Source organism: Thermobia domestica, chromosome 2 (genome assembly GCF_964235325.1).
Source record: "Thermobia domestica chromosome 2, izTheDome1.hap1.1, whole genome shotgun sequence".
NCBI classification, from domain to species: domain Eukaryota; kingdom Metazoa; phylum Arthropoda; class Insecta; order Zygentoma; family Lepismatidae; genus Thermobia; species Thermobia domestica.
In genome coordinates, this window is record NC_137455.1 from 117,819,502 (window position 1) to 117,846,142 (window position 26,641).

Sequence of the window (26,641 nt, forward strand, 5' to 3'; positions counted from 1 at the left end):
AACATTTGTTGGAAAATATTCTGTTGCTCGACTGCATTGACAGCTTGACTAAACCGAATTGAATTACTTTGAGACTCAATTTTCCAGAGCAATGAATTCTGGACGTAATTCGGATAATTGGTGAAACCATAAGAAACAAATTCACGTTGTGAGATAAAACATTCTCTTAAATTGCATTCGTTTAATAAAAAGATAAGTCTAATGTATGTTGAAAATAAGATCACTTTTACTATAAATAAGTAAAAAATTACAGAAAACTCCAATTAAATACAAATTGTAACGCAAGTTTAAGTAAGTATTTCAAGAACATTATATTTTTATGAAAGAATACATAGATTTCGCATTTCAGTAAGTTTTTTTAATGCAATTTATTTCCTAATATTGATCCAATAGCTCCCTTGTGGCTAAGCGGCTAGCGTGCGCGCCTTTGGCGTAGGAAACCCGGGTTCGAATCCCGGCGGGAGCTCATGTGGTTGGGATTCCACGTTAATCAGTAGGTCCACTTCTCATATAGTTCGCTGCTGAAAGGGACGCTAAACTCAAAATCCAATCCAAATCCTAATATCGATCCGAATATTTAGGGATTCGGATGACCTGAGTTCGGATAATTGGAGTTTTACTGTCCCCTGAACTCATTAAATAACACAATGTAAGTCGACTGAAGAAAAATCTTACCAATAAACTCGAAAGGATTTTTTTAAAGCATATAACAATGCTGAAATCATTTTGAAACCAAAATCATGACATCTGCAGAATTATAATATGTATAATATATCCTTTGTGGATGACTCATTATCTCTGTATATAGATAAAAAGAAGTCCTGAGTGACTGACTGATCAACACTCAGACCAAACCACTTAAGCTAGAAACTTGAAATTTGGAATGAGCGTAGAATTTGTGACGTAAGGTACCACTAAGGAAGGATTTGAGAAAATTCGACAAGGAGGAAGAGAAAATTCGACAAGAAGGAAGGGAAATACGGGTGGCAGTTACTATATTAACATGTCGCAATCTGTGAATGTTAGAGATACAAAATTTAGTATATGGACTTATTTTAAATAATAAGACGCGTGTTTGATAAGGTATCCATATTTCGGTATCTTTTAAGATGATAGATATGAAAATTTGTGTTTGGACTTTTCATCTAGAATAATTAAATTGTATTTCAGCGCTTTTAGTTGTTTGACCTAGAAGTAAAGAAAAAGGGGTGGGATGCTTTCCTAAGATGCATATACGAGACATTCTAATTTTGTACGAGACGTTTTTTTTTAATGGGAGATGCTCAGCACTTCTATACAGCAGTCTAAAAATTCAGCATTATGGTAACAAAGGAAATTGAAAGAATAATGGTGTTAATTGCCTGAACCTATCATACATAGAAAAGAAAACGGGTTGCACGCCAAGATTGACCGCAGAGATACACAGCCGATACCCAGTACAAACATGCAAAGTCAGTGTATTCAAATAAAACAAGAGTTAAAGATTTGGAAGAGTTTCTTCCACAAAGTCTCAATTCTTTGTTCCAGTTATACCGACAGAATAACTGAAATTGAATTTTAAATATTGAAAAGAAAAATGGTTACATAAAGTTGAAACTGTAACCTCACTCACTAGTTTGAAGTTCGATTTTACTTATTTTTAATCTAGTAAACTTATTAGAACTTGTTACTGTTTATTACGATAATAATTTAAATGATTAGACACTATTTTGTTCACTTAGGAGCACTATATTTCCAAATAATTGATAATTGCTTCTCAGCAATTCCATACACTTCTAACTTATATGGCGTCTTTCTGAATAACACACACACACATTATATATATACCTCTAACGGCAACAACATAAAAACATTTACAAATCGAGATTATTCATGACATTTTTATAATGTTTTTTTCTTCTTCTAATTCGTAGCTATTGCCAGATAAAATAATATTTTTTGCCCAACCTATTAAATAAATAAAAGTAGTAAATCCGTGTTATCGGGTAAAACATGACTCAAAACGGGCAGTATTAAAACAAGTGGTGATGCCATAAAATGGATAGTTATACCTTTACTCCATTTGGTTTCAAATAAATTCAAGAAGTTCTCAAGAAGCATAATTTTAACACAGCATTAGAGCCCAAAAGATCATAGAGGAAAACGTCAGAAGATATAAAAGTTCCTACACTAACCCGATAGGTTATGCATGTGTCTGTAATGATACCATGTATATGCCAAGACACACAGATCGTTATTAAAATAATGGAAACATCTGACGAAAATGCAACTTGCCAGATTAATACGGCGTGAAGTACCGTTACTTGAAAAACAACTCTGATTAATCATGGAATGGAGACATATTAATGATGAGTGGTTTACGTTTCCTTATTCAATACAGCACTCAGTTTCGTCAGAGAGAATGAGAAGAATAACTGTTGTGGAGCCAGAGCTCCAGAACTGATCTGAATAGTATTGAGGTTGGGGGGTAGGCCAGGGGAGGTGTTATAATTTATCCAGATGTTCATGAAGTCACGTCTCAGCAGTTCCAGCAGTACGAATTGCTCATTGTCATCTTTGAAAATTGCGTTATTAGCTTAACGTACTACAGACGATGACCTAGTACACCACCTCAAACATTTTACGTGTTGCAAATTGCAGGTATTTCCATTATTTTGATAATGATCTGTATGTAGTCATGACTGAAAGGAATACTGACAATAGAGCGAAAGAATATATTCGGAATGCCAAACTAGCGATACACTAACATTGGGCTAATACTTGAAAGATACAAACCACAGCATTGAAAAGCAGAAATGACCAAAAAAGCTTAATCATTCATAGAAAGACCTTGTTTAATCGAACGGAGGAATCAAAATTAAATTCCAACATGGATACTTTGGACAGAAATTGGTATAACATAATTAACACCCTCACCGTCGTTATCAACCTTAGAAGAAGATGCGCTAAGAACTAAAATGTGTATACTGCAACAGAAAGAAGATCTCGTTAAATAGAAGAATTTAAAAAGAAAGCATTTTAGTTAATTCACATATTCCTATCAAAAACTTTTCTTACGTATATCATGATAATGCTGACAGCGAAAATTCGACAATTATGTTCGCTTGATCGTCATTATAGAATACAGAAGTGCATGGCGAGAACGTTCTGAGTTTCTTCAATCATGTAAATAATCAAGGGAGAAATTTCACCTCTCCATTAGTGTGTGTATTATGTATGTGTTTCACTATTTTCTAATAATTAATTCATTTTCTGCTCTTACTTCGAAATTACTATTTCCAATCTTTTTCTTTTTCTCTGTATGTTCATCGGATCGGAAGGCTGGCATAAGCCTGTTGACATGTAGTGTATATATTTAATAGATAACGATACAGACCAGATCCTAAGCTAAGCAGATGCTGACTGTGTTGCTAGTTGTTTAAATTTGTTGCATCTTCAGCAGCCTTTCGAACTGTTGTAGTGTGTTAGATTTTGTGCAATCTCGTTCATTTGGACTAGCAGGGAAATGAATGAGTAATTCATATATTTTCCGCTGCTAGTTATTTTTGGCATTGGTGTCATAGTTTTCTTGTATAAAATAATCTTCTAAGAAGGTGAACATTTTGCACTATGGCGGATCCAGGTGCTTGGTAGTTTATAAACATTTCTGGTAGAAATTATGACCATTGACTGTTGCAATTCTTAATAGATTGCTGTATTGTGGTTAAATACTCGTACAAGATATCCATAATTGTTTTATTTTTCTGCTATAGGTTCTAATCAAAGTTACTCCTCAACATCCATTCGACATTGCCGTTTATGGGGACTATATTTTCTGGACCGACTGGGTATTACATGCAGTGCTTCGTGCTAATAAATACACTGGAGAGGATGTTGTGTGGCTAAGGAAAGAAGTCCCTAGGCCAATGGGAATTATTGCTGTTGCGAATGACACGGACAATTGTAAGTATTTTCTCTTGTATTTATTAGGTACAAAAATAAAATCTGTTGTAATTTCAAATCTCAATAACAGTCGAAAGTGAAATGTCGTCTTCCTTTGCTTATAATAAAAATTATGATCTAAAATAGTGTTGCTTCTAGATATCATTAAATTATTCGGAAATGTTTTCTTTTATGTATAAAATAAAGAATTTACTGGCAATTCAGTGATGTAGTGTAAATGTGGCATCATCCAGATCAAGACTTTTGTTTCACAGTTCGGGTAAGGCAAGCGTTTATAGTACAGTATTCATCCCTTCTCTAACTGTTCTCTGGTAAATTTGTATTTAAAAAAAAAAAAAAAAAAAAAAAAAAAAAAAAAAAAAAAGCGTTGTGTCACTTTCATATTAAACTTATTTTGCCAGAATAAATTTCATAGTTAATTATGTCAGTAACATGTGACTATTAAGCAAATGCAGATCTTTCGAGACATTTACAAGTAATATGTGCTTAACTATTAGGATTGTCTGTGTGAGTATTGGCAGTTTGTGTGTCACAGTTAGGAGAAGATGAATAGTAATTGATAACAGTTTGTTGCTATTGCAATATGAATGTTGAAGACCTTTGATAAGTGATTTTATTTTAGTTCTTGTCATTTTCGTATGAAGTATGGGATAAATACTAGACATTAAAAACATTTATTTCGAAGAGAAGATAATGATTTTATCTGTTTTCTTTAAATTTAAGTGAGTCTTCCATTGTCAGGAACGAGAAACTTATGTAGCTAGATTTTGACTTCCAAAAAAATTCGTTTAGGAGAGTTCGAAGGGGAGGAATTCCAGTTATTTAAAATAAATAAATAAATAAATAAAAACATAATTACGCTAATAAAGCAAGAAATATTTATTAAATTATCAGAGCACACAAGGAGTGCAGTATCATGCAAACGCAAATCTTCACTACAACCTTTGAACACCTTATAATTAATTTTCTCCTAGCCCTGTGTGTCATAGAATATTGAACTGTAATTACTTTCAAAATCTGTATTGAAAGTTTCAGTATGTATGAGTAATTATATAAAATTTGTAAAGATTAAATGCATACCTGCTTTGAAAAGCGGCTCTCTCTGGACTGAATTATGGAATTTGTGCCTTCTCGTTACTCAGTTCTTTTGTTTCTTAGTTAGTGTGATAAATTATGTAATGTATCATGATAAATTTGTGATAGAAAATAAAGGTAATGTACCAAATGTTGGTCTCGCTCTTCTGAAACAAGAAGTATGACGTGTTCCACATGTAAAGTATTGTCCCATACATGTACGTTTATAAAAAAATCTCTGGGCCCATTTGATTTTTTCTTTAAAATGGCCAATATTTAAAGGACAGTACCGGTATATATTGTGTATATATGCGTGATCGATGAAACTCGTTCAATCTTGACGAAAATTGGGATGGTGATAGAACCTCTCAAGCTTAGTTCACATATTGAATATTTTTGATGCACAGGCTTTTGATTCCCGAGTTATTGGCCATCAAAGTTGGGGTTCGACTTAGTAAAAGACTATTGTGTGGTATGTGAGATCGACACTATGCTCTTGCCCTCGCAAGAAATAAAGCCTTATTATATATTTGTTTTTCATCCAGTTTGATAAAAGTGACCTTAAATTGACACCACTGATACTTCATCCTTCAATATTTTTGTGACCGAATTGCAAAGAAAATGGAAAGATTTATCTGTGCGTGTGCAGAGCAAAGCCGTACATTCATAAAGTATTACGAGAATTTTTTTTTTTTTTTTTTTCTCACACGCTTTTAAGGATACAACGCAATTTTTCACTTTGTCTTAGAAGGTTCAAAACTCACTTCTGATTGGACAGATTACGACAGTACGCAAATAACCAACCAGTCACAAGTCTTCTTACTGTTGGGCAGACATATGACATAGCTATTGTCCAGGTTATTCATGGCAAGCTGCCGAAGAGCGGACCTTGTGTAAATGTACGTTCCAGTGGAGTGTTATAATTTCACCTCAAGTGTTGTAATGCCACAACGTGTGGTGAAAACAAATTATAAGTGAATTTTTTTTTTTCGCAAAAGTAGGTGTACTGTATGTATTTCGACCTCCTGAATTCGAAAATGATACTCAAAACTTCCTATCACCCACTGTTTTGGCACAAATCGTATACATTGCCAATATTGATAACACATTGCATTAAGCTCATTCATTCCGTACTTTGTTACAAGTTATGGCGTGGCCCCTGCTTTTCCTCTTATGCGGCATTTCCGGGTACTCATGGTGAAGCATCCAGGCGTAGTCACCCATCATCCGAACATCCCAAGTGCCTTGGTATCGTCATTCCATGCCCTTGATATCCTGATGGAATCTTTCACCCTATTCCTCACTTACAGCACCCAGATTTGGAGAGAAGTCGTCAAGATGCGAATGTAAAAATGTAACTCCAGATTCATTGAGCATCCCAACACTTTGAATCTCGTCAGCATGTTCTCAACTATGGCCGTCAGGTATTGAGGCATACATATTACCAATGTGCAGCAGAACTGCCTACAGGCTTCTTTTAGATGAGTCAATAAACAGTCTCCAGTCACCTGTCGCGTACGAAATGTTCAACTGACCTATCAAATCTTGTACATCACTGCAGTACACTAACAAGTCCTTTTGAGCAAAATATTGTGTGAATATCAAGTCCCTTTGTCTGTAAAATGTAACGGACGAACAATGGTGCTAACAAATGTCTTTCACGCAGTCTTGACCGTAGGAGCTCTGCTTAGTCCTTTGTCAGTCCCAGATCACGGACTAAATCATTTAGATCTGACTGACTGAACAGAATAGGGCCCTTTTCTGTGCCTACCTCAAACTCCGTATCATCCGTCTCCTGCGCGGTATCTATGTCGTCACTGTCGTGCGTATCTAATGTCTGCGGAGGTTGTGGTATAGGTATATCCGGGCCATGTGGAACAGGACGAATCGCTGAGCGAATGTTGTTCGGATACTAAAGTGTGTTAAAAAAAAAAAAAAATATTACAACAGCAGAAATAGCAGTCGTCGGTATGATTGTTACTCCCGCCAGACCATAGGGATGCCAAATCGTAATGACTTCTTTCCTGACGCCCATCGTCGTAAATCTTCTACACATACAATCTCTGGAGCCCATGGTTTGTTGATGTTGCCTTGTTTCACTCCAAAATAGGCATGGTAGACCTTTTTGACGAAATCACTAATGTTTCTTCGGCATTTTTCTACCACAAGTTCACCACAAATATAACAAAAACTGTTAGGAGAGTTTACACAGCCTCGGATAGACATTGTACACTAACACTAACACGTACTTCCTTCCCCAAACAAAACAGTGACGAACAGGAAGCGCAATTTCCAATGTGACAGTTCGCTGTGTGCTGCTAGGGGCGCAACTGTTGAAAGTGATGCGCTGCTTCTGAGCTTCATATGGTGTTTTCTTATATATTGTAATATCATTATATTGTATTGTCATCAATTGCAAATGTAAGCGATTTGTGCCAAAACTGTTGGTGATACGATATTTTGAGTATCATTTTCGAATTCAGGAGGTCGAAATACATATAGAACGCCCACCTTTTCGAAAAAACTTTTTGTGACCTTGCAATTTGTTGCATTCTGTAATCATTCTGACATCATCGCAAAGGTTGCGAGTCAGTAAGTAAAAACATTGTCTGGGAATTGTCAAAAATCCTTCTACAAATTAGATTGTAGCTGTCATTGAGGAATATTATACTAGTACGATTGACTAGTAGCCATTTCAGGAAGTACAATCATTGTAAAAGATTACAGTAGCGAAATATTGATAGGATAGCATTTGTATTAGCATCGTCATGTTACACAGTTAAGAAAAAGAAACAGTGTAAAAGCATATCGTGCATTACGTATATTCAGAGCCACAAAACTACGAAGGGTTAAAAGAAAATATTATACATACCTTAATAATATTATTAGTTGATTTTTTAAACATAAATATGTAATACGGCCATCAGTTCTATTTGTGTTTTGTAGTTTCACAGGCTTATTATTTTTGCATGAACGTAATGATTCTATGAACATTAATAACTGAACTATGAACTGAAAACAATCAATAAATGTAAAAGAATTGTAGTTTTAACCAAGGTTTAAAAACACGATGTTTTAAAATGTAAATAGCGTTATATATATTATTTGGACCAGATTATAGTTTAGTTACAAATCCAGTACAAGAGGTTGGGTCACGGCACGTGTTTCCCAATGGGAATAGTGAAAAAAGTGTAAACCAATTGTCATTTTATTTACTGACAACCCAGACGTGACCAAACACATAGTTACCAATCATTATTCAGATTTCTCCTAAGTTTCAATAATGATTTGGAACGCGAGAAGTAATTGGGGGTGTTACATTCATTTCTGTCTCGCGTTATAAAATTAGTAAGAGTTGTTGAAGGTTAGTTCAAAGGTTTATTGTTTTGATGAGAAACATAAAGTTCTAAATTAAGATTCAGCAATATCATTTTGTTCTCTAGAACCAATGATACCATATGCTATCGGTGATACTAATCCGATCTTGACGAAATTTGGTATTGGTAGTTAACTGCGTATAGTTTGGTACGTACATGAAATATTATCGTATCATTTCTTCTCGAATTATTGACTACCAAATTTGTACTTTTGATTTGGTGAAATGAAATTTCACTAAATCGCTATTAACAAAAAATTATCCGATCTTGACTAGACTTGGTATGGAGGTAAATATTGGCGAACTTTGTACACATTCGAATATAATATAAAACATTATGGTATACAGTTCTTTAATTTACAGCTTATTAACCATCGAAGTAAGGTTTGAACTCAGTGAAATCAAGAAATTTCACTGAAATGTGATTGACAAAACTTTTTCGATTTGACCAAATTTGGTGGTAGACCATGAGCTTACTACGCTATGAAATATTATTCTGTGGAGATCTTTTGTCCTCGAGCTACTTGTCATTGAAGTTGAGGTTTGGAGTTACTTGAGTCCAAGCCCCAATTTTGGTAGCCAATAACTCAAGAATCAAACTCCTGCATACCATGGTATTTCACGCTCGTATTAAGCTTGTTAAGGTCTATCAACTTCTCAAATTTTGTAAAGTGTAAGTATTTATTTCCCGAGTTATTGGTCACCAAATTTCGGGCCTGGACTTAGCAAACCTGTTGCGAGGAATGTGTATTTATAATCAAGATCTGCCAAGAATGAAGGACTATTTTTTCCACTATAGATGACATACTAGTTAAGTTTTCGAATCGTATCTTGAAGATTAGTATGCAAAATGTCTGTAATAGATTACCTGATTTTCAGACACAACTCGGAATTTCAAAATCTGAGGTAGTTACTTTGTCCCGCACTATAATAATCACAATAAAAATAATAATAGTTATACCTCTTATTGAGAAGGATAAATCATAGAAATTTGAAAAAAATAAAATAATAGTTTAACATTGTATAGCTGCAAGGCAAAGTTTAACCATAAACTAAGGATTTAAGTCCCATAGGTGACGCTGGTATGTCTTTATTCAAGTTGATTTATATTGCAATTTAAAATTAAAATTATTTGCAGGTGCTGCGAACCCATGCCTTACTTTGAATGGAGGCTGTGAAGATATTTGTCAGCTGGATGCAAAAGGCACGGTGGTGTGTAGTTGCAAAGTGGGCCGTCAACTGATGCCCGATGGATTCCGGTGCGTGAGCAAGAGTGACACTTGTGATAACTCCAGTTTCCAGTGCAGTGCCGGTGGTTGTATTCCTTATTACTTGACATGTGATAGTGTGTTCCATTGTGAGGATAATTCTGACGAAGATCCGAGATATTGTGGTAAGATTCATATTACTTAGTCTAATGATTTCAAATCATGAAAAGGACTTACTCACAGAAGTCGACAAGAACTACATGAACTACATTATCAAAACAACGTGCAAATTACATATTCCAAATGACTTTTATCTGTTATTATTATTATTATTATTATTATTATTATTATTATTATTATTATTATTATTATTATTATTGACAATAAGAATCATACTGATAAGAAGATAATATTTTAAGCATTTATTTAATGAATGCCTGAATTAGTAGTTTGAAAGCTTGCAGCTAAAAGGAAAGGTTTAAGAAATAACATCACAAATATTCGATATGGTGGGACAGAGGAAGAAAAGCCAGTGTAAATTGTCTATACCATATTAAAAAAATCTTTAAAAATCATATTCCTATATTGCACAAACTTTTCTGCATGGTAGAATAAATGCACTTCTGTTTTTATCATCATTTTTGCGTTATTTGATGAAATAAGAATATTTTACCAAAATATCTTGTCATGCAATTGCACCAGGAATGTTTATTACGACCAACCTTGCGCAATTATGAACCCTTGTTTCTGTATTTGTAATGTATATTCACTACATTTCATATTTCGTGAAATTTGTTGTTGTATATGTTTACTTCGGATGAAATGTAATATACTTCGCATTCTATTTCAAAGTGTAGTTACAAATACTTATAAATGAAATAGACTCAATCTTCCTAAAACTCAATTATGACTGAGTATTAAATATCTAACTTTATCCATATTTACTCTAAAACTATTACTTAAATAATTAATACTTATTTGACCAGAGTATATACTTATTTTTAAAGATTAAAATAAGTCGTAACAGTTTCAATAACTTTAACTCTGATAAAGGTAACGTTAAGTTATTAAAACTGTTATGACTTATTTTAATTTTAATAAATAAGTATGTACTCTGTTCGGAAAAGTATTAACTAACTAAATATTTATATATTTATATTTCAAGATACCTTATGAACTCAAAAAATCTATTGTTCACAATATAATGTCCACGAATGGGTATTTGCAATGCTATTGTGTGAGGCGTTACACTTCAGTCAGAGTAGTTGAATTGTAATTCATAGTACCCAGCTAATTTCTTTCAATATCTGTCTTAATTTTGTTTCTTGGTAAGAAAGGAAGTGAGAAATTTCGCTTCCTAACGTTTTTATTAGTTATAGCATTTACAATTTTTCCTCAAGAAAGAAAGAAAGAAAGAAAGAAAGAAAAAAAAATACAAGATTAAGGGAGTCATTGGTACTTTTACCTGATCTGATCTGCGTTTATTATATAAATATTCAATGTCCAGACTTTTGAATGAGAAGAAAATTAAAATAGGTTCTTTTCCAAATCCCTAACAAGCACAGAAAACTTTTATTGTGAAGCCTTAACTGGAGGACCTTGCCCTGTCATTATTTTACAAGTTTGTAGATACCTAATGTCATCTACTTTCTGTGTGTTCATCTGTGAAATAAATGTTTTTACTTCAAAATGCTAGAAATTTTACATTGAAATGTCAATAATAATAATAATAATAATAATAATAATAATAATAATAATAATAATAATAAAAGCTTTATAAGTATTCATACCTTTCAATTTGTTTAAACTTCAAATATCGAAATATTTATTCGAGCCTGAGACTTTTTCCGGCTTGTTCCTGCTGTTCTTCGGTTATTCATCCTAACTATTATTACGTGTGTATATGGACTAATAAATATTTTTTTCTATCCAGCAGCAGCATCTGTAAACACGAAAGATAATCATTGTAATACTTTCAGCATAATGTCAAATACATATTTGAAAATATGTCAAATGTAGATAAAATCTAACATACAAGGCTTAGAACTGGTATATTTTAAAAATAATTTACTTAAGTAAAATTTTTCAGTAAGAATAAAATACAATAGAAGGGAATTTTCTATTCAAAATATATTCATGTTATAAGGTAGTGAATTGTATGCACATTTATTCCTGCAATTTTAATTCTGTTTGAATTATAAAAATGTTAGGTATCAGAATCTTCAGTGTTTCAAACTGTTAAAACAAAATCCGCGTATATTGTTATTTGACTCAGGTCTGTATTTGCGCAATGTTAAACGGGCAAACGAACTCCTTGTTAGATTTATATATGCTTGAAGTTGTGCAATGTTTATTGGGATATACATACATATATATCTTTTCAATAATTATGTGCTTCAATATAATTAATTAAAAAGAGTATGTTGTAATACTCTAGTTTTCAATTTTTTATGAGCTTGGAAATTAGGAAAAAAATCGCAAGCACAAACAATTTTATTATTTCTAGAAAACTACTGCCGTCAAATTAACCACGAAATCATCTACTTTAATGCGTGAGGTCGACGCAAAATGGTAGGAAGTATATTAATGCATTAGTGACGAAACTTGTATCACCTTCCTAATGTGATTGATGCTGTATGTGAAGTCACTATCTGAACTTGGGTTAGCACAGCACAACATTGGAATATTATGATCTAGTTAGTCGAATTCTGTATACACGTATGAAGGGATTATAATTGTAGTAGGACTTAGAATTTGTAGATAGTCTAGAATATATCAAGTATATCATAGTAATAATTGGTGATAACTTGTAGTAAAGAATCACACTCTGTTCGTTAAATTACAAGATGATAGTACATCCTTTGTGTGCCTTTTCTTTCTTTTAATTCCTTTTTTTCTGTTCTTTTTTAACCACAATTTATTCTGCTCTCTTAACGGATTGTGTATCTCGGCAGTCTTTGTTTATTTAACCCATTGATTTTTTTAATGCTGTGCTTTTGCTTATTTCCCCTTTAGGTCTAGTTTAGATGTCCCTTACGTTTTCAAAATGAATTTCCATTATATATAAAGTTGATTATTAAAATATTTATTTTTCGTGAAGAACGGGACACTTAATTATTATGAGTAGAAATAATAGGAAAGAAGCGGTATGCTGCAAGTGTTTACACCTTGATAGTAGATTATTAAGAATTTTTATAAGAAACTGTACTTAGTTCAAGTAACAATCGCTTTTGATGGAATTTCTCTTAACTTTTGAATAAATTGACTAATGTTCCTTGTTTTAAATCGATACGTAACTATTCCATATATCACCTAAATATTACACTGCACTTAAGATTCTAAACAACGTACCTCATTATCATAAATTTTAGGTTAGATCTTAATCTGAAATTGTCCTATTTGTTTGTAATTCTCATTACATTATTAAGATTTTTTATGCTTGTTTCAGCAATGAGAAAATGTATCGACGGTTACTTCCAATGCGAAAATAATAGATGTATACCTGAAAATAAGACTTGCGACCTAGCGAATGACTGTGGTGATGGGAGTGATGAAGCTAACTGCAGTTGTAGCGATAATCACTTCCGTTGTGCTTCGGATGGTCTGTGTATAATGTCAGCATTTCGATGTGATCACGATCCAGATTGCACTGACGCAAGTGATGAAATGAACTGCCGTAAGTATAAAAACATTATCAGTAAACGAATAATGGGTTATTAAACGCTCCAAACACAAAGTAAAAATATGCTGTGAGGTGAAGCTCGATCTCAGAATACGATAAGAATACTTCTGTAATTTTTTTTTTTTTTTTTTTTTTTTTTTTTTTTAATCATGCATCATTTTCAAACTCAATTGCGAACACTTTTACTAATAGACGAGGTATTTCGTATAAAGAACTTTTAGGACTGAATGCTAAAGTACGAAATTGAACTTTACTTTGTCTAGTTGGTGACAGTTCAGTTTATCATGTTTGAAATTTTAAAATTTTTGTTTTTAATTATGTATCCACTTTTAAAGAGTTTGGTTTACCAAAAGTACCCTGTCCGTGTGTTCGTACGTCCAGACTTGGTCAGGATGTAGAAAGTCCAGGAATCAAGTTCGTTGATGAAGACGGTATTCAAAACGAAATTGGTAGAAATCAACGATTTCCGGTTTGTACGTTAGAGCGAAAACTGGAATAGATAGCAAGAAGAGGTTTGCTGCAAAGGATTAAGCGTCCCAAGAATACATTTTATCTTCATGCTTAACTCTCTATTAAAACTGGATGTGATAGAAACCCATCCAGTTTCAATAGTCTACATAGAGAAAAAACAATAAGAGATAGTAAGAATTATTTTTTTAAACCGATTTAGTGTTTTAAGAATAGGTACCATATTCTCCCTTAATCCCATATTCAAACCGGAAGAAGCAGAAATGAATCATTTTTGGTTTGAACATTGATCAGTATTGAATTAAAAAAAAAAAATCTTTAATCAGTTAAGCGTCATAGAAATATATTCTCCACGCTAATCTCTCTATAAAAACTGGAAGTTACAGAAATCAACCACTTCCGGTTTTAACGTTGGTGTTACAACGTAGCAGATAACGTTATAACATTGATTATTCTAACGTAGGAAACGGTTACAGATAGCGAGAAGCTGTTTTCTGCAGTCAATTAAGCATCCCGAGTATATATTCTGTCTACATTCTAATTCTTTTTCTAAACCCGAAGGGATAGAAATCAATAGACCTTCGGTTCAATATTAATTGAGAAAATATTACGTCGTACAAACCAAACTCCTCTTTGTGGTGTACACTTAATACCGATTTTTGTTTTCTTTTCACTTAATGATTTCGGATGCCTCGCTTTAATCTTGAACAGTGTTGGAGAAGTATTTTAAAAATCAAGGCTTTTTAAATACTAACAATATTTGAATAGCAGAATGTACATATTGTTATATTAACCCCACTGATTGTAGTTGGAGCTTAAAATTATTTACCCCGGCGGGAGCTCATGTGGTTCGGATTCGACGTTAATCAGTAGGTCCACGTCTCATATAGCCTCGCTGCTGAACGGGATGTTAAACTCAAAATCAACTCAATTTAAAATTATTTACATATTCTACAAAAGATAAGTAAATGTGTTTTTGTATTCTAACCAGAATTTGAGGATATTTTTATTAGAGACTGTTTATATTTAAAAGTAACTTACATTTTGCAAAATAATATATAAATTTTTTTATATATTAAATATATTATATATTATATAAAATAATATATAATAATATGTAAATATTTTTTTTAGAGAAACTAGAATCATTAGTCATAATGTACCTATATTATATTCTTTCCAATCCAATGCTATTAGTAAGTGGAAAGTTTTCTTAACTTTAAAAAAAAAATGAAATCCTCACGAAGTCGATTGCAGATTACAGCGAGGTGCTTGAAATAATTGAGTGGAAAAACTTCAAATTAAATATACATTAGAAGGTTGGTGTTAATAATTATATGGATTGTTTGTTTACCTAAAGTTGGTGGAAAAATACGCAGTTGAACTGACCTCCAGTGTATTCAATGAAATATTTCGATTTATATTTAGCAGTCCTTCCTGGTTTAATGTCAAGCGCATGTGTCTTTGGTGCACGGGATCCCGGGCTCGATTTCCGGTGGGAGAGCATTGAAATTTGTACTCATTACGGTGGTTTGGATAGAACCTTAATCTATAGGTCTACGTCCCATATTGTCTCTGTGCTGAAAGGGACAATAAATCCAATCTAACAAACCATCTGATCGTTCATAATTATTTTTAAATACCATTCTGAAGAATTATATTCACGATGTTTTCTGATAGCATTTTGTGTTTCTTAAAATAACGATAACTAAGTTATTCTTTCGCTTAATGGTTATTTCAATTATTTCAGCGCCTCGCAATTGTACAGATATTGAAGCAGATCGTTTACCAGCTTCCTCTTTGATTAATTGCAAGTACACAACTGCTTGCATTCATCGAGATTGGATTTGTGATCGTACAAATGATTGCTGGGACAACAGTGACGAAGAAAATTGTGACTATCCTCCAGAAACAAGTAAGTTCACAGTGCCGATTATGACGAATTTATCATTATTTTTCTATTACATGATAAGAAACAGGAAGTGTGTTTAACAACGAACTCTTATGATTCTTATGATGTGAGTTTTCGGACAGTTTAGATCATTTATCATTATACATGTTCAATTTTTTTATTTATCTAAAAAAAAAATCAATAGCATATGCCAGTTTTAGATAAGGACCAATGTATTAACTTTAAGTTGGTTGTGATGCTTTATTAGATTGCTGCGATAATTATATAATATTATTATGCCAATATTGTTTAGTGTTCTCGTGGTTCAAGTTTTTTCTCTTTCTTTTAATATAAAAGTATTTTTAAAAAATCACCTTTCAGTGTGTGTGTTTTTGATATGTAAAGAATATGTGTACTTTTTATATTTATTTATTTGTTTATTTTTTTAAGTTACTGTACTGATATCGTTGGTATATTATTGGAATAAGATAATGCTAGGACAGTTCATTTTCGAACACATTGTATATATGCCAGCAAAAATAAATATGGTTCCTTATTCTATCAAAAACTTCGTAACAGATAAACTACTTTTTGAATACTGTTTTCATTGGTGTATAAACAATTACGCTCTTTCTGTGTCAAAAGAAGCTACTCAAATCGGTACTTTCGTTAGGATATATCGATAAATTAATATGTAGGGAGAACTGTTGAACTTGTAGTCGCAACAGTATAATCTTGTTGAAACGGGTTTAACCTACTTATTAACAATGGAAGACCTGTGTGGAAGAAAATATTATGCAAAGATTCAAAAGGAAAACTGAATTATTAGCTACATTGTTAGATTTCGAAATTCAGGCTAAAAGTTATAGAGTTTGTGGATTTAAAAATAAGTGTGAAATGAGTATACTTTAAATGTTACTACACAATCTACTATGTCTTATTTATATGTACAAGTGTCTGTATTGCCCGATATCAGGTAGTAGGCCATAATAGTCAACCGGCAGTACACTGTAGGCTATATTTTGCGTGTGTGGTTTTGAAAATACGACTCAAGAACTTTCAGACTGAAGTTTGCCTTATCTCTGCTTCTGACGTTGCGTGTAATAGTTAGGAGGGTCCGCGTACTAGTAGTAGTACGCGTTCGTTCAGTTGGCTGTCTCTGCTCTAGCTTCTATTTCTAGCAGAGCAAGGCGAGTCCACTAAGAAAGTAGTATATACTATATTTTGTTGTAAGAGTATATGAAAACCGGAGCAACGCAAATAAATAATTTGAGAATTAGGATTCGGAATAATACTCGTATTTTCTCTATATTTTATAATCGCCAAGTCTGGTCGCTGTTCGGGCGTCAATTTATTTATAATCGCTTTCCGGGGTGTGTCCTCCGTTGTCCTGCCAAGAGTATTTTTCGGAGACCTGGACTTAACCTGGGTAAGACGTTGAAGGACATCTCCAAAAAGGAATTACAAAATCGTTCCCAAATTGCGCGCCGGTCTCAATAACGAGATGAGCATTAGGTACAGAGAGGTTCGGATGTCTGGTCTCGAAAACCTCACGGATGATCAGACCATCATTCAGACCACAACGCACACAAACATTATTCATACATGTAACAAAAACGCACTGGATTAAATGACACTATGCTTATTTATTAAAATACTATAAAAAAATAACGTAGAAGGAAACAATCACAACACTCAACACTAAATATATATAATTATTTTCACTAATAAGATCACACTTTGCTTTTTGTTACACTATAGCCCTTTATCACTTTTATATATTAGAATGGAAGATTATGATTGGGATTCCACTATAAATACTTTTCTTACACCATTAATGCACTTGGGGGATTAGCACTGTGGGAGTAACATCGGGATGATCCCACAAAGTAGTATGGCTGCTGCTCCGAAAAAATTCCTGGCGGTCGACATTAGTCTTCAGCAAAAAATATATAGTCACCAGAGTGGAATAATAATGTTGGAGGGCGCGTTTATAATTTGGACGCACTAGGTATGTGAACCTGAGATTTCACTGATTAGGGTTAGCCATAACTAGGTCCTTGACTGGCTAATAACGGATGCCCCTTAGCACAACATTATACTTGATGCCCGATGCAACGTGCGTGGTTTCTGCTCACAGTTCTGGAGTAAGACTCATCGAACTCAGAGGTTCGAGATACGAGCTGCACTGATCACCTGATCAATGTTGGCAGTTCATTCTCAAAAACACTCAGGCTAAATCACCTGTGTGTGCATGCAAATAGAACATAAAAAAGAGTTAACGTTAATTTTAGTCCACTGGCCACGACGCACAAGACGTTGCGATAACTTGATAGTGGGAACATTCATATAACGAACTGGTAAAGCGATATGGCTGGCGTCCTTCTATCGCTCAGACACCTGATGTGCTCTGGGTTTCAGTATTTCCATAGATGATTAGAAGATACACTTAATTCAGTTCCAAATAACCATAAAACATAAGCACCCCGGACAAAAAAATTAGTCACCCCTGCGCGAGAGCAAGGCTTCGTCGGCAAACAGGTACAAATGGCGTTTTGGTCGTATACATGACCAAACGTGCGTACACTGCCTCGAGGCGATCAGAGGGTATTACTGTGGAGTGACACAGAACCGATCGAAGCGGTGTGTGTGCGGCAAGATGGGAAAGAGTGCGGACGTGACGGAGTGGCAAAAAGGGGCAATCGTGTTTGGCCGTGCTCATGGCCACACAGTGATGGAAGTTGCCCGATTTGTTGGGGTTTCGCTGCGGGTCGTTCAACTTGTCTACAAGCAGTGTTATAACACACGTGACCATGAAACACGACGCCAGAACTGTGGTCGGAAAAAGATCCTCACAGATCGGGCCCGAAGACATGTTGCCAGGCTTGTGAATCGAAATCGCTTCCAAACCCGCCAGGAATTACTGCAGTCCGTGAATGCAGGCCCAGTCCAACCTGTCAGCGAGAGAACATTGCGACGGGAACTGAATGCAATGAATATATGGAGTCGGGTACCTCGCAAAAGGCCACTGCTCACACATGCACATAAAGTTGCTCGTCTGCAGTGGGCCAATAATCCTCAAACATGGACAGTAGCAGACCGGCGCCGTGTCATGTGGTTTGACGAATCACGATTTTGCCTGTATTCGAATGACGCCTGGCGGCGTGTCCACCGACGGTCACATGAAGCATTTCATTCGCAGTGTGTGCAGGCCGTGGGTGGTTCTGTCAAGTTCTGGGGGTGTTTTTCGTACTATGGGGTGGGCCCACTCATTGAGGTGTCCACGAACATGAACCAGCGTGTTTATTTGAACATCCAGGACGAGCAGGTGTTGCCCTTCAGTCACTTTCTTCGCGATGACTTTGCTATAGACACCCCCATTTTTCAAGACGACAACAGCAGAATTCACAGAGCTGGACCCATATGTGACTGGTTTGAGGAACACTCAGGTACCCTACCACACCTCGAATGGCCCGCAAAATCACCGGACCTCAACCCAATTGAGCATCTGTGGGACCACTTGGAACAGCGAGTGAAACTTCGACATCAGCATCCCCGACGTTTGGTGGAATTGCGTGATCTTATCCTCCGTGAGTGGGTTCAACTGAATGTGGTGGCCTTGCAGACCCTTGTGGACTCCCTTCCCGACCGCATGCAGGCGGTTATCCATGCCAGGGGCGGTGCTACACGGTATTAACGTGAGTACCAAGGGAGTGACTAATTTTTTGTCCGGGGTGCTTAGTTTTTGCATATTAATAAGTCTAGGGAGAAACACTGAAAACCTTCGTCGGTCACTAAAATGTTCTCACCACAAAGCAACGTTTTAAATATATATATATGAATAAACGATAAAGACTTCTTTGACCTGTTGCGTGGTAAGAAAAACAGCTCTCATCGAAGAAAGAACTTATTTGCGTCGCAGAATAAAGTATAAATCGAAAAATAATTACTATCCTTACAAAATATACAGAACGTCCACAAAAAATACTTCTATAACCTGGTGACTGTTATAATTTCAGCAGTTACAAAGGATATAGATGCGACTTTTTGAACACAGTTTCAAAGTCATAGTTTTGAAAAATACCTTTAGATATAATACTAAGTACACTGGGTGATGAAATTAAAACTCCAACGAAGTGCATATTTTTAACTTTATTTTATTTATTTATAATGTTTTTCTCTGCTGTTAGTTTCATTCCACGAAAACTTTTAACATCCACGAGTGTTTGCTGCAGTCTAGTGATAAACTGAGGAGGAAAGGTTTCTTATTGAGGAGATTTTTTAGAATAAATAATTCAAGTTTGTCTTTGCACCAAATGAGTCAGTGGATATTTCTCAATTTTGTTATTAATTTATGATCAGCTTTTGGCCTGAAGTAAAGATGATTGCTGTCAAATATGACATTACTTTCAGTAACATTATTGCACTATGTTTCTTTGTATATCGGATTATGATGTTATAACAACTTTTGGGTAGGTTTCCTGCTCCAAGGTTACCGTTAGTCTCTTTATAAGAATTTTCTGATATGCTTCAGTCCACATTTCCTTCAATTTAATATTTTAAACTGTGCTTTAGTGTTATGTTGGGTCTCTAATAAATGAACAGTTTAGTTAACTTAATAAAATATATACTCAAAATCTGTATTTTGGGTAAACATATGCAGTAATAGGTAATATATATACAATCAAAATAAAATTTAATACAATCTTAATTTCACCTATTTTTACAAACTACGTGTAACAGTACAAGCTAATACATTTTGAGCAAAATCCATTACCCTTCTACAGGACTAGGAAGCAAAGGAAAGATACCAAAAGAACTACACTTTAAGTTCGTGGAGATTTTAATAATTCTTTCTTTGTGTTCGGTGTATATAAGCATAATATAATTTTTCATGTGAAACGTGTATAATTTTCCTTTCGAATTTCGAGCGAGAATAAGATTAATGAAAGTCTTGTGATTGTGAAAAAAAAGTCGAATTCGATATTTCAACAAAATTACACGTTTCACGACTCCCACTTGTCGAGAAAATAGTTTCTGGATGTTCATCCTCGAGATGCATACAGGTCTCGAGACCACGCCGTCAAACGTATCGATCCAAAATTTTGAAGTTGAGGGTATTTCTAGGCTTTTCCAGGGGTGTTTTTCGGATTTCCTCCGTACATCCGAAAGTACTGAAGAGTGAACACCAAATATGTCTATTCTCTCGAAATTAACTGAAACTGCTTTTTTCATTTTCATAAATATAACATTAGGAAATCTATTGCATCATTTGCTGCTCACGAAAAGGTCCTGAAAGAGCTTTATTGACGGGAATGAATGTTTCCAAGATATTCTCGAAATGACTCAGCAATTTTATTGTATATATCACTATCAACATTATACTAAAAGCCGTCTTTCTCTTTTAAAAAATCAGAACGACTAGTTTATGTGGTGTTGAGATTTTCAGACGATTTTCTCAAACACTGTTCAGCTCATTTAGTTCATATTTCGTAAGTAAATGCATACACACTTCATTACCAATTCTCTAATGTAATAAGTAATTTTTCTGAAAAATTCCAGTAAAAGCAGTTTTATTGTGAAGTGATTTTTCAGGACGATATATTCTAGATGATCCATGCTTTTTTTCTACTTAGAATATAAGTAATTTCTTTCTGAAAAATTCAAAAAGGATAATTTACTGACGGGAGTGAGCTTTGGCGGATATTTTTTTTCGAAAACACCAGCAGTTTTGAGTACACTTCACAGTTAAATATTTCAATAACAACTTTACAATATGGGGTTATTAAACTTCCCCAAAGACTGAGTTCGCTGGTGCAGTAGGCTTTCACCAACTACACTTCTCGGAAACAGCGGCAATAATTTTCCTTATAGTTCTATATTAATATTTTGATGACAGCCTTTGCAAATTAGTGTCATTGATTTTTGCAGAAATTCCAAAGGAATTATTATTTTGAGTTTAGCGTCCCATGATCATGCACCGAGGCTAAGGGAAACTGTAATAATGAGATGAATGATAATGGTGGAATGACAAAAGTGGGATAACTCCAAGAAAACCCATGCACATAGTGTTTGTCCACCACAAGGCCATTTGACGGGGGTTGGGATTGAACCTGGGATCCACTTGTTAGAGGTGGAATCCCTATCACTGATTCACCATGTCCACATTGTTATAGGGGACGTGGTGGCTCAGTAGTAGAGCGTTCACCTCCGGTGCTTGGGGTCTCTGGTTCGATCCCAGCTCGCGCCGTGTGGACTTTGTGGTGGACAAACACTGCTCGTGGGGTTTTCTCGGGGTTCTTCCGTTTCCTCCCACTTTCTTCATTCCACCATTTCACTCATCTCTCATCATCACCGTCTCCTTTAGTCTAACCGGGATAACCGTGAGTTCATTCTTTTCACATTGTTATTATTATTGTAGTAGTATTGGAAAACAGCTACACAGATTTTAATGTTTCATTAACAACTTTAGAATATGGTGTAAATGGTTCCTCTCGAAAACACCCTGAAACTAATGTGTAGTTCACCAGTGAGGTGAATTTTCTTTTAACGGGTTTCTCAAAATTGGCTTTAATGATTTTTTTCCTTTTTCATAAATATTTCACCAAGAACTTTAAAGTCTGGCAGGTTATTTTTCTTTAAAAAAATCGAGAAAAGGAAGTTTACTAGTAAGTTGAGCTGTTTCTCAACAAGTTTTTGAAGAATGACTAAGATGGTTGTCCTTATATTTTATCAATATATTTCATTAATAATTTTATAATTTTGTTCGGTCAGTTCTTTCGACAATGTTTATAGCAATTTTGTTTATATTTTATTATTAAATATTTCATTAACAACCCTATAATATAGCATAACGAATGCATTTCTTTTGGGAAAGGCCACAAAGGATGGTATATTGATGGGGTGAGTTTTCTAATTTAGCTTATCAAAACGTCTAATGAGTGAGTAAAAATTTTGTACCATTTATTTGACTTTTTCTCCTGAAGATTGAAATAGTTATTTATTATTATTATTATTATTATTATTATTATTATTATTATTATTATTATTATTATTATTATTATTATTATTATTATTATTATTGTGACTTGTGGTGTAACGTGAAGTTTGTGAAAAGCTCACGAGACAAATTTCCACTTGATTATATTTCCGTTATCATCATTCCAGCGTTGAACTGTAACATGTACATTAATTAATTATTATTATTATTATTTCTTATTTAGCTTTATGTCTTACCACTAAAAGATTCCAGTGGATATATGTTTTACATGTCCATAAGTGCTCTGTAACTACAATATACAAAGTTTTAATATATTACAAGTTGTTACAGTACTTGTACAATTATTATTGCAGCCGAAGAAGAACATACATGTCAACCAAACCAACATCAGTGCAAAAATGGCCGATGTATCCCTAAAAATTGGCGGTGTGATGGAGAAGATGATTGTAATGATGCTGCTGCTCATGAACTGAGCTCTGATGAACAGACTTGCGGTATGTTCCTTGTTTTAAGTTAATAAATTAAATGCTTTTGACCTTTATAAGTTTGTCTAGTTTTCAGATAACCAATTTCAAAATTTCCTTGTTAAGTACTTCTTCAAAGCTTAGTACGTATTTCAAATATCATCTAGGTTTCCAGGTCGTAGTTTCAAATAGGTTTCATCTAACGATCGTTTTGCTGGATTTCCCTTCGACTTCGTCAGTGTGTAATAGCCTGGTAATCTTCATACAAACTGCTATTATAACGTATATGACTGTTTTATTTTTGCACCTTGTCTCTTTGTTAAATTCTAATTTGAAATTTAACCATTAATTTAAATTTGTAAATCCCGTGGTTACGAGTAATCTCTCTTATTTTTGTCTGGGTGTTAATAAGTGCATGTACGTATCACTAAAATTAGAAGTTTACTCTTTATCATTTTCTCTTCTCTTTTCGATGACAGCCTTTCTTTTTATATACATTCTTGGATAACAACTACGTGCTTTCATCCTGTAGAAATATCCTCTCATAAGCATTTACATCTTTGCTAAAATTCACTCATTTCCTTGCTTTATATGTGTAAGTATTGCGTAATGCGTTTAGATCCCAATATTAAATTATCATGGGATTAGGTTTATTTTTATCATTTTCTTATTTTCAAAATCGCATTCAGTGTGAAATGCTATAATAAAGAGTGCGCGAGAAACACCTTCCCTATTTGGGAAGGTAATAGATTCAAAACTGAAGAAAAGGCAATTGTGGTGGTGGTGGTGGTGGTGATTATTATTATTATTATTATTATTATTATTATTATTATTATTATTATTATTATTATTATTATTATTGTTATTATTATTATTATTATTATTATTATTATTATTATTATTATTATTATTATTTCTGAATAGTGTACAGAATGTTTTACGTTGTTTTGTACTGAATTTCACTCTTGCGCGAGGCTGAGGTAGAATGCACGCTTCGTTGCTAAGAGTAACCCGCTATTTTTTAAAACTCCTCAAGAAGATAGGTACTATGTTTTCCCAACCACACCATGATGTACACTGAAAAGGGTACCGGTCTAAGACAACACGCTCTCAACCGCAATACATGCTCCCATCTTGTCCTTAAAACGGACAGTTCTTTGATGCGACAGAATGACATACTAATTTTAAAACAACATATAATTCTAATATTGTGTAAATCTCTTCATAATATATAGTCAAAATTTCAGAGTCAGATATAAGGTGTTCTATACGATGGCTAATATAGTAATACAACATTAAGGTTGTTTTGGACCTTCAGATAGTTTGATTCTAGGTTAAAGGATGGCGCCACCTTCACCAATATTGCTATATGGAAATAGATACGTAATCATAAAAATAAGAGACAATTAAAGAGTTCAACTAAAACAACTAACTAAACAAAATGAACACATCAGTACCTGGTATATGTAGATTCTCCATATTGTTGATCCTCTCATTGTTGAAGATAACTATTGTTCATGTATAACAGTCACTAATAATTCGATTGTTTCCGATAAGAAGACTACTAAACTTTGTAGTACTGCTCATTATGTAGGGAAATGGATTTATGCAATTGCGATAATTTCGTTCTGACTATTGTTAGAAGCAGAACCGAAATATATCAAGGTCAAACTTAATTTATAATAAATCAAGTTAATTGTGGAGCACACACACATGAATTGAGTAGAAACTAGATTATGTTTGTTCCAATAAATGCATTTCTTTTTACGACTAATATACCTCGAACAATGAATCGTATTTTGTGATGCCATTTTTGCAGTTGGGAACAGTCCTAAACAGTCGGATAGAGAAAAGTCTCAATCAGTTTTGTTACGCATGAAAAGAGGATATTTTGTCGCACCTGTGGTCAACGTTCTGATAGTAGTAGTAGACAATAACTCTCTCCCTCCTTGAAATTCTGTCACTTCCTCAGCCCCTCTCTATCTATATATTCCTTTGTAACCTCTGTTTTCCTCCAGTTTCGAAGTGAGCGATGCAAGCTTTCTTTTATAGTAGCTGTAGGCGCTAATAATACAAAAAGTTTAAAAAACATCTGGTGGCCAGTAAGCCGTACTACTTTCATCGGGAAAGAAGACACGTGAACAGTAGCCTTATTAACAGTAATTTAAGTATATCATGAAAACGCCTTTATAAGCAGCTTAATATTTTTTAAATATTATGTTGAAAACTTACAATGTGGTATCTGGCGAAACGTTCCTCTTTCAATTGTTTTTATTTTGTCAAAATACTCATTGGAAAAGTTTGACGGCCGTAACCTAGTGGATAAAACGTTGAGCTTTTCTTTCTCGTTAATTCGCATATTAAAAGATGAAGTTCGAAGTATTTGTTAAAAATATACTTAAAAGATACTCACTTTTGCTTGTTCGAATTATTATAAATTAAAAGGAAATAAATCCTATTAAACTTTAAATTTTCCGTGACAGTTGTCAAGGCTATCAAGACTAAGGTATGGAAAGGTTTTTAGTAGAATAGAATGATGGAAATTAAATATTACACTTAAATTTACATACATTTAATTTACATCTACCTCATTCTACCAAAAACATTTCCTTACCTTAGCCTTGATGATGCTGACAGCTTTCATGGAAAATTCGACATTTAATATAGTGAAGAAAGAAAGAAAAAAAATTGTATAATTTGAAAGAGAACAGAATGAATCTTAAGTTCAATGTTCGCTCTTTCGAATTGATATAGCTGAAATTATTTCGACGGCCATTTCTCTTCCCTATTGGCAGGAGACGATTAGGAACACATCTCAGACTACTATCTGAAGTGAATCATAAAAATATAAGAAACATTATCTCTGAAAAAGAAAAAAAGTGCTTCTTTTACATGAAATCATAGTAAAAAGAGATTTATTTGTTTTAACACAGATAAATTCAGCATATCTTAAATCGTGATTGCTAATTAAAGTACTAATTTAGTTCAAGCTCTTTTTTTACCTATTTAATTTCGAGTTCATAATCAGAGAACAAATGTTTGTCGTAAATATAATATTTAATATATTGTTACTTTCCTTTACAGAATTTAAATGCCGCAAAGACCAGTTCCAATGTAATAACACTGAATGTATTCCAATCACATGGCAGTGCGACGGAGGTCAAGACTGTAGCGATGGTTCTGATGAGACAGCAGCTTGCGGTAAGGTTTTTTTTTTTTTTTTAATTTGCTTCTCTAGTCTTTGTACTTATGTTTATTTTTAGCTTCCTTTTTTTATAATTTTTATTAAATTAATAATACAGAAAAATAATGCATCCTTTCCAAGTAAATTACTCACTTTTAGTGAGTGTGGCAGTAAGGATTTTTTTTCAGCCTGACGTATCAAACTGTATCTTTTTAGACCATCATAGTCCATTTTGAGTATTTTGTATAACATTTTTTATTTGTATTTAAAGACTGTCTTTGACTCATTTTTAATACTAATTTTCAACAACGTCATTAAGTACGTCTGTAAGACAATGACACAAATATGAGTA

General features: G+C 33.9%; 1 protein-coding gene across 4 annotated transcripts in view; it reads left to right on the top strand.

The window, feature by feature from the left end:
* Positions 1–26,641, top strand: part of LRP1 (LDL receptor protein 1) — a 527,843-nt gene that overhangs the window by 413,693 nt on the left and 87,509 nt on the right. For all 4 annotated transcript variants that reach the window (XM_081745289.1, XM_081745273.1, XM_081745263.1 and 1 more), the window contains 6 exons: positions 3,753–3,942; positions 9,531–9,785; positions 13,049–13,276; positions 15,501–15,665; positions 22,995–23,135; positions 26,190–26,306. In XM_081745289.1, the coding sequence (XP_081601415.1) occupies positions 3,753–3,942; positions 9,531–9,785; positions 13,049–13,276; positions 15,501–15,665; positions 22,995–23,135; positions 26,190–26,306 (1,096 nt within the window). The remainder of the gene's footprint in view (positions 1–3,752; positions 3,943–9,530; positions 9,786–13,048; positions 13,277–15,500; positions 15,666–22,994; positions 23,136–26,189; positions 26,307–26,641) is intronic.